General features: G+C 30.8%; 1 protein-coding gene across 1 annotated transcript in view; it reads left to right on the plus strand.

The window, feature by feature from the left end:
- The first annotated feature begins 1,354 nt into the window (after positions 1–1,354).
- The window catches only part of LOC106683099 (vasopressin V2 receptor), a 239,313-nt gene continuing 230,125 nt past the window's right edge, over positions 1,355–10,542 (plus strand). Inside the window, exon 1 of the mRNA XM_024360925.2 lies at positions 1,355–1,435. Coding sequence (XP_024216693.1) covers positions 1,405–1,435 — 31 coding nt within the window. The 5' untranslated portion in view covers positions 1,355–1,404. The remainder of the gene's footprint in view (positions 1,436–10,542) is intronic.

Here is a 10,542-nt window from a genome sequence, read left to right on the forward strand (position 1 = left end):
AATTTTTTGGTATTATTATTATTTTAAATTTATACAAATCATGATAGTATTTTCTTGTATTTATATACTTCTTTATTATTATAATTTTTTTTTTAATTCAGTGAGTACTATTCTTATCGTTTTCATTTTTTTTCCTTTTTCTATTTTCTCTCTTATTATTTTTTTTAATTTATGCACTAATGCACTTACTTTGTGGAGAATTCTATTGATGATCTTCAATAAAATAAAATGTTATTAAAAATATACTCAAAACATTTACTAATTTCAAAACCGTAATTTAAATCTTTTAATTAATAATTTGACAAAATTTATATATTTACAACTTTAACTTAATAAGTAGCAATTTTAGTTACCTAATTTTAAAACATCATCAAAGCAATAATAGTTTTTAAAACATTTATTTAAATGAAATTTTTAAATTCCCTTCTATGCTAGGTACGGTACACCCTTGTCATTTTCAACAGGACAACGGCCATTAAAAGCTAGTACCCTTGTCTCAAAAGGTTCGGTATAGACCATTCTTTTAAACTTCTCTAACACATAAAAATCCAGGGACGTTAAGTCCAGCCACATCATTTGTCTACGACACCTACGCCCCGAAACGCATGTTATGCCTGTTAAATAGTTTTTCAGTAGTCGTGTCCTATTCAGAACGAGAAAAATAAAATAAAAACAATTAATAAAAAAACTGAAACAGAAATTGAATCATAGCTAATGAACTTTTTTGTTTTATTTGAGTTTAATCATAATTTCCCATGACTTTAAAAGTTAAAAAATATACTACGAAAAATTAGATAAGTGTATGGAATAAATTCATTTTCATCACTGATGTTCTCCCCCCAAAATCACTAATTTGAATGTTTTTTGGTATTGTTAGCAAGCTTTATAAAATACTTGAATATATTTTGATTTTTCTTCCACTTTGCTATTTAAATCATTTTTAATCAGAATCAGATCTATAATATAAAATTTGTTTTGCAATGGGGCGCGTTGGCCCCTAATATTGACAAGAGCCCAAATTTGAAGGACTAGATTCACAAAAAAAAAGTTTCTTCCAAATCTAAAAGACTCTTTCATTGTTAAATAGGCTACACCATCAAAAGAAGTTAAGGGTTGCAGATTTTCAAAATATTTTTCCAATTTCGTTGTTAAACTTTTTTTTTTCAATATATTGACATATTAGCATACAAAGTTGAGATGAAGTTATCTTCGTATAAAATTGTAGTGCTTGTTCAAATTTAATTATAATAGGTAAGATAAAGAACTTTTTATTAGTTGATAAATTTATTAATAACTTTTTAGCATACATTTTTTTTTTATTTTCTAACAAATAATATATATATTTTTATTTTTTTCAGATTAAGAAATTACTTGAGATGAACTGTTAATCCTGATATAATCAAGATGTTTCTGTATTTTAGATCTCTGTACACAGGTAAGAATTGCCTATTGATAAATGAAAAAATTTGTCATATTTTATTTGTTCGGCTTTCAGGCTTGTCACGATTTCATAAAATTGTTTTACAATTAAAACATGACAAATTATGAAAATTATAGTAAAAAAATATGAAACAGGATAAACCTAAATAATATAACCAAATTTTTAAATTATGTCAATGCACAATAAAGGAAAATAGATTAATTCAGTACCTACTGCCAGGTCGTGCCACTATCTAATAATGGAAATAAATTTTTGTACTACCAATGAAACTCGAAATGTCTCCATGTGCTCATTAATTCTTAATTATTTTGTAATATTTTATTTCAACTTCGTTTAATATAGTTAATAGTAAGTAATCTTTTTTTGAAGTATAATAAATGAATCAAAACTTCGCAACCCCAATCAAACCCATTTTCGCCGATCCTAAGAAAGTTATCAATGAACTAATTATTTTGAGAAATCATTTGGATATTTTGGGTTCATCTTTCGGTTTTTCGCTTATGAATCATGAACCAATCATTTTTATGTCGTTTTGATTGACTGTTGTTTTTTTTAATTTGATTTTATAACATATTTGTTAATTCACCAATCTTTTACCCCGGAAAGGTTCAGCTTATTTATAAACTTATAAATATTTAGTGATTTTCTTTTTTCTATTTTCTAAATATTTCTTTATTTTAAAATTAATTACATCAACACTGACGTTTCCAAGTTCTCCTTTGTCCTTTCTACAAATTTGAAAGACAATGCAACAATAATATAATAATAAAAACCTATTTAAAACAAATATTTAAAAATTAGTTAAAGATTTATATAAAGTAACCTATTAAAACAATAATATTCTGTCTCTTCCTTGCTCCCTATTTCTAAAATCCATAAATTTTACTTTGCCATTTTTTTTTTTATAAATAATAAAATGTTTCGGAGAACCATTAGCATCTCGGTATCTTTATCCCATTGAAACGGAATTCACCTTCGTTTATAATCCTTGCTATGTCTACATTTTGCTAATTGTTCCCCATATTGATCTATTACCATTTTGGTTTATTTTATTTTCCTTTTTCTTTCTTATTTTATAAGACAATAAAATATATCGGTCTATAAGACCAATGCGGTAAGATGGAAGAGCCATTATGCAGACATCATTAATAATTTAAACTTATAATAAATTGAAAAAAGATAGTTCTGCAGTGTGTATGAGAAAAAGGAAAGGATAAACAAAAACAAGAACTGATAAATATGCGGAAAGCTCAGCAAAATTCCAACATAGCAAGGATTATAGTCAAAGGTAAATTCGGTTTCAGTTTGATAATGAAATCTAGTAAATAACTAGTGGTTTCCCAAAATATTTTAAATATATTATTCTTTTAAAAAAAAATTGACGAAGTAAAATGTATAGATTTTGAACATAAGAGTAGTAGGTAAGAAGAAGGTAAAGACAGAATATTATTCTTATAATAGGTAAAGTTTTACAAGTTTTTAAATAATTGTTAAATATGTTTTTATTATTATATTATTGTTAAATTGTTTTTTTAATTCGCAGAAGAACTCTGAGGGCGAAGGACTCCGAAATGGGGCTATTACTGTAAATAATTTTAAAATAAAGAAATATTTGGGAAGAAGAACGAAAGTATATTATACATTTTATAAATATTTAGATTTATAAGATGTTAATATTAAATTTTCTTTGTCGTTCGAGTGAATTTTTGAATGCACAAATAGGTGTATTTTTATTTAACATGAAGTTTTATTGGCCTTAGTTTAAAACGTTCAAACAAGTCTCTTTGAACATATGTGGCTTTTCGACCTATAATTTACTATAATATTCAATTTAAATTCTTTAAAACTATTAAATTAATTTTAACATACACAATTGAAAGTGCAGATTTTTCCAATGACAATTATTATGAGCTACCGATGATTCTTGCAGGAGGTTTCAGAGTCAATTTCATTTTAGAAAAATCTTATGTTATTCGATTTATAGAAATAAATAAATAGACAATGTATACTTCTCCATTTCAGTGAACAAAGATCGACTTACGATGAAGTTTTCTTAAAAGAATTAATCACCTCGATCATCAACCTCGAATTTCACATTTAATTTATCATAATAATAAAATTAATTTATTTGTGATGTAAGGTGTTAATAAGTGTATGACTTTCTGTTGTTCACTGTAATTTTATTGTCAATGTATATTTATGATTAAATTCTAACTTGACTTATTCCTTTTAGTCCAACCGTGGAGTGGAGAAAAAAGTCAGTTAGTTCACCCAAATTAATGTTTTATTACTTTAGTATATATGTATTGTTACGTGTTACAATTAATGAGTCTGACAAAGAAAGTTAGTGGGAATAAAAAATTTCAGAACGTTCACAAAAATTAATGTCACAATCAGAGCTCCATATCAACTATCAACTCAAGAAACCTAATAAAACACCATTTGATGTATTGCAAAGTTTCTAAAATATGAGCCCTTATATAACTGTTCACGTGCAATTGTTTCTGAGATACGTTTCTTTTTAAAAGCAAGATTTCAGAAAGAACTAACAGAAAATCAGTAGTTAGTGAATTTATTTTCGGAAAACTATATCTTAGAAACCATTTAACGAACAATTGTCCATAAGAACTTAAATTAAACCAAGTTTAATGGGCTGTAAAGTAGTTTTCATGATGTTTGCTAAACTTTTTTGACGTTTTAAAACATCTGCCATTTTTTATTGTTCCTATCTATGCCAACTTTCAATTTTGACTACTATACATAGTTTTCATTTAAGTCATCAAAAATTGGGGTGAAATAACTGACTTTTCTTTCTATTTGTTAGCTTATTATCTAACACAAAGTTAAGAAAGACATACTTCCATTGTAAATAAAAATCACATGCTCTTAAATAGAGCAATATAAATTATTAATTATTGAATTAGCATGTTTTGTTCTTATCTTTTTGTTTGTTTCAATTCTATATTCAACTCTTATCCACCCCATATTTATCTTTTCGTGATACAATCAGGTAATGGTACACAATGCCTTCTGGGTCCAGAATAGTATTCACGGCCGTTATTGCAACTTCCCTAATATTCACACAGAAATCTTCCAGGAAGTTCCTTGTTCTGTTCGAAATTTTTCCGCGAAATCCAAACCAGAGACATTTCACAAAGAACTCTTTGAAGGTCTCGCGGCATTTTTGTATTAAGCCACTTATTTCTCAAAATGAAAATTAATGGACTAAAACCACTCTCACTTTAATCCTATATAATTTAATTATTTCTTGGCTATGATATTTTTTTATTTACAATGAACTGATAATAACGCAGGTAATTTAAGTTCCCTAAAATTTATTCTTAAATATGAAAGTATTTACTTCATTTACTTTGAATCAATCTTGTGAGATCGTACGCCATCGAATTTTTTTTTCTAAGAAAATTAGTAAAATCCTTTTTTTTTATTTAATAACTCCCTTCCTGATCATTTGTGACATTCGGAGGGGAGGGGAGGGGAGAGGTTATCTACAGGGTACCACTCATCTACCAAGGGGGAGGTCAAGTTTACATTCCGAGGAACTGCTACAGAAATAAAAGTCGATCCCCAAGGCAAGATTCGGATTCCGGCTGCAGTCACGTGCCAGTTAAAGTTGGCATTTTAACTCGCTTAGCCACAAAGGGCACTGACAGGGAGTGTCAGAACAAGGTAGACTTTGGTTAGTACGCGGCGGGAACTTCAAAGTAGCCGCCAGTGGTTGGAAAAAAAAAATTACATACCCACTTTCTGGACCTGTTCACCCCATCAGTACCAGTGTTGTTCACAATGTGGTTCTTAATACATTTTTTTTATTCTATATTTATTTATACAATACATTTTTTTATTAAACAAAATACTATTATTTAATAAATTTAGATTATACATGATCACGTCCAACAAAAGGAGATGTACTAAGAAAATTAAAATCACTCAATTAATATATTATTTAAATTTTTTTTTTTTAACTTATGTCTAATGTTGATTGTGTTTCAACTGCAACTGTAAAGCATATGATGAAGAACGTAGTGAAGCATTGATGGTAATTGATTATTAGGAGTGCACATATTAACATGATCCAGCATTTAAATAAAAAGATCTATTACTATAAAGTATACAGGTCATTTTATCACCTCCCCATTTTTGGGACTGTGTGAACAGATGGGATATAAAGACCAGTTAAATTGTTTTTCATTATTTAGTAAAGAAAAAACCTGTAATTCTTCGTTTTTAAAAGGTTTACCACCAGTTTAGATTCCGAACATCCCACTCCACTATCCAGCACTGCCATCGTGTGGTGGACTTTTTCTAGTCCTCTTTGGAGCGCGGAATGTACTGCGAGGGAGTCTTTTTCGACATAGAACAGGCTTTTGGTCGAGTCTGGCACTCGGGACTGCTTTACAAATTCCGTAAATTCCTACCGCCCACATACTTTCTCATCATCCGTTTCTTCCTCACTGATAGATTATTCCATGTAAACCACAATGGCTCCTATTCATCCCTCTATTCTAAGGCCAAAGGTGTTCCTCAAGGTAGTATCCTTTGTCCCATCCTCTACAACTTCCATACAGCTGACATCCCAACCAATCTACTACCCTGACCACGTATGCCGATAACACATGTGTGCTCGCAGTTAATAATAACCCTTTAATTGTATCCCAAACTCTCCAATCCCACAAGCCCACAGCCCTCGAAGAATGGTGTCGAAATTAGAGGATTAAAATAAATTCCAACAAATCCCATCAAATCACCTTTACCCTTGGTCGTAAACCGACAACCCTACAGTATACTTTAAAAATGTTTGTCTTACCCCTGTACAACAGATCCGTAATCTTGGGCTACAGCAGGACAAACGACTACGGAGCTCACAAAAAGATACATCCTTTACCCCTTTTCGCTAGTTCCATACTTCATAGCCACAGACCAATTGCTTAATCCCCCGAGGTGAGCACCTTGGAAAATCAACTATCAACATCAGATCTCTGTTCACCCCTTTTCTTTTCATAGCTCCTCCTTTTCTTTAAGGGACACTATGATGCTAGGATTAGGAAGTACGGGTCTACAGCCCATTCCACATCTCAACAATTACATGAGACTTCCAGCCTTCAACAACTCATCGCTCATCAATCATCTTCTTTGCCTAACACTCACTCTCAGGACAGTTTCGCTCAGATAGGATCCCTTCAACCTCATGATTGTCACATCAAAATAGCACTCCCTGTTTCCTTTCCTCCCTGTTTTAACAAACCCAATCACATTCTCACTCTCCTGAGATTCTATCGTTTACATCTTCACCCACCACAACATCCCTGGTGAAGACTTACAACGTGGGTCAAAACGTCGGTAATCAGTAAATAATGGAAAACTTATATTTTTCTTCTTTACCGTAGCTCTGACCATCTCCTTCAAATAATTTACATTTTCTTTTGAGTACTAGAAAGCCCCTTTCACAGTGTGGTAAAATTAAGCATTTTGTGTTCAAAAAATGTCTTGTTTTTTCATGTTCGGAAATACTTTGGCATGTCAAAAAAAATGTTTTATATGTACCTTGTTAGTAATTAGTCTGCGTATGATAGACACAGAATACATACTCCGACCTCAAAATCTGGGCAGTAGTACAGTGTTTCCTTCCTCACTTTTTTTCCACCATTCGTTTCAAACAGCACACTAAACAAAGTCTATACAGTTTGACCTTAATGGCGGTTGGCGGAATAATGTCTATAAAATATCGTTCTGTGAATCGGATGGATGTGGTAGTACGGGAAGGTCTACTGCCTATTACATTCTAAATTATTGTCAATTGTGTTGTTCTGTTTTGTATTCTCTGAAGTTGGTTTGTTATCAGTTGTGACTAGATTATCACCATCACAGAGATTTATCATTGACGAGTCGCTACTATTACTACTATCCATGTTAGATAACACAAATAAAATATTATAAAATCACAAAAACGATTTTTAGAACTGATGAAGCACTAAGCTCTGTTGCGAAGGATTGCGTGATCGGTTTCATATTCGACGGCAAACTGAATTTAAAACTAAATCACATCTCCTTCTTCAGTTAAAATAATCTTAGAAAAGAAAGGAAACAATCTTGCCATAATCTTCGATATCTTTGTTAGGCTAAACAGTTTGAACGCCTTGCCGTGCCCGTGGCACGAAATAAACCGTTTGGTACTTGACCCTCTGCCCGGGAAGGGATACATTATCAAAGGGTTTAAGCTTTTTTTTTTAAATAAAAGAGAATAAAGGTCTTAAACGGGAAAAAGAAAGAGATCTTGAGACTGACAAATATTTACAGTCGATAGTGTTCATAAGGATTTTTTTTTATTTATTTATTTATTGACATTTACAGCTGTACATAATAATAAATCTAGTAAATTTGATGTAACATCATAATTGTATAATATAGGCATGTAGAGAGCTACCCATTGGCAGCACTCTAAAAACGTTTTTAGATTAGAAGGTACCGGGGCCATCTATTCAGGTGCCTCAGAGGATTTTCAGAAATGGAAGAGGAAGCAAAGTTAAAAACTAGTGGGTTCGAGTGGCTTGGAAGTTTATAATGGAAGGATTGATATGGATCAATTATGTCTTTATAAATGACTTTATACGGATAACATTGAAAATGATTAATGAATGGAATGAAACGGAACCGACTGTGTGTCTTCTCTATCTCTTGTAATTTTACCTGAGAAAAACGTACAGAACAAGCAGCTTCTACAACCCTCCCCTTACCTGCATTTAGAAGTCCTCTTAAACATCGGAACTTCTACTGCTTCTAAAAAAAGGAATATATTTTTTAAAAAATCATACAAGCTGTCATCCATAATTACTTGATAATGGAGTTATAGCTTATATAAGAACCATTAAGTTAGATCTGGATATGTATAACGGTGAGATAGCAAACCCTATTTAGCATTATAAATTATACAATAATAGAAGTTATGGCATATCGTATAACGTCACCCACGTCAAAAGTAGTATAATTTCCATTATAGTCTCTTATTAGATTACAAACACACATAATAAAACTCAACTTTCTCTATCTGACTTTTAGATTATCTGTCCTTCATATAAGAAAATAACCATTATAAGCAACTTTATAGTGTCTTAAACTATCTTCATATTGAACCACATACGTTTAATATTTCCCTGGATACAGTTTTTCTAACACCAATATTTTTGGCCAAAGGACGTTTGGTCAAAAATCGACCTTTATGGACTTATTTCATATCATGACACCAATACATTTTATTTACACTAAATATCATGAAAACTACTATTAATTATTTCTGTTTGTTAGCAGTAATAAAAAATATAAAATACGGAAGATTTCTATTAGTTAACTAAAACAGAATAAAAGAGAAACATCTTCTCTGGATGAAATATACATCCTAAAATAAATGTATAATAAAATATACCTCTGGGAATCTAAATATTTTAGAAAAAAAATCTATCTAATAAATCCCTGGAAGGTAATGGAGAGTGGCGAACAACGAACAAGGAATCTGAATTTACAAATAAATACGTGTTTTCCTGGTTATTATAACAATAGACGGTTTTTAATTTCACTTATCTTATTTAAAATATATGGTTAGGGGAAGTATTGCTATAATATAACTTTTAAAAAACTGTTTTAAAGGAAAATTTAATTTCTACTGGTAGTGAAAGTTGTGCGATGCACCTACCGCACTAGATTATATTAATATCATTTAAATAATTAAAATATTCTTGTTTGATTACTAAACAAAGTTAGTATTCGTTTTAAGCACCTTAAGAAATCCTTAAATACGAATTTTAGAAAAAATCAGAAATAAAATTTTTAAACCGCAGCAAAGGGCACAAAACGGATCTAATTAACAAAATTAGAACCGGAGATATAAAATAAAACGTTTAAGAAGTTTTTTTTTACTTGAAACTTATTTTCGCCCTTATAAGGGCAATTAATCTGACTAATATAGACTGGAAGAGCAGACATTCAGCTATTCAGCGGTTCTATTAACGAAGGGATCAGATAAAATGCAGAGGAGTAATGAACGATTATATCAACAATAGGCATTTGGAGAAAAAAAAAAATCTCTCAAATTAATCAAGGTGAAAAATTTCTAATTTTTAATTTCTTTGAAAACAGTATTTAATTGTCTGAGGAGACGCTTTGACCGATGAAATCGGTCCAGTAATTCAAAAATGTATTGTGGACGAAATACGACCATTCCCTTTTATATAGAGAGAGATTTTTGCTTCATCTGATATAGGATATACCTCAAAGGTCCTACGTCAGCTTATAAATAAATTAAAATAATGAATTAAAGGATAGGGAAAGAATAAAAAGTAAAAAAATAAAGAAGAAAATAAATCGGTGAATGAAATAAAGGTTATGTAAATAATGGCGTTTAAAAAGCCTCTCGAAAAATCTTTGAGAGTAAACAGTTATATTGTTTTCAAAACCCTTTGAACTTTTTTGAAAGCGAAGAAAAATTCCTTTCTGAGAAAATAGCCTCTAGTTCAGCGTTTCTCAAAGAAAATGGCTTTCCCATTTCGAGCTACGAGTATAATGGCTGAGTTTTTACAGAGGTTCCGGCCCTACCCCAGTCAAGGACACTTCTAAAAACAAAATTAAGGCTAGTATTCCTTAACAGGAAATTCTTCTCACGTAGAACGATCATTAGATCTCACTCTACTTGACTAGCAAACGTATTATCACCGACCGGTGCAACATTTATTTTATTATTTCAATCAAATTTTTTGAGGTCAAAAAACTTCCAACTTGTAATCTATTTTAATTTAACATTTTGTAGCACAACGTTTCGGTGTAAGCAGTTCTTTTTCCAAGCAATGTACATATGACATGATCTTCTTCAAATTTTTGACTGATTATGATATTATAACAGTGAAACAGAGTGAAAAAGATACCTGGGAATTCACTTAGATCGCCACCTTACTTGGAATCACCATATCAACATCAAACTAACTCAAACCTATGCAAGGTTAGCAATGCTATATCCTATTCTAAACAGAAATTCCAAACTATAACCAGAAACAACTGTTCTTATATTTAAAACAATCCTCAGGCCACTGCTGATG

This window comes from Halyomorpha halys, unplaced genomic scaffold, assembly GCF_000696795.3.
Source record: "Halyomorpha halys isolate HHAL.00 unplaced genomic scaffold, Hhal_1.1 Scaffold465.1, whole genome shotgun sequence".
Classification (NCBI taxonomy): domain Eukaryota; kingdom Metazoa; phylum Arthropoda; class Insecta; order Hemiptera; family Pentatomidae; genus Halyomorpha; species Halyomorpha halys.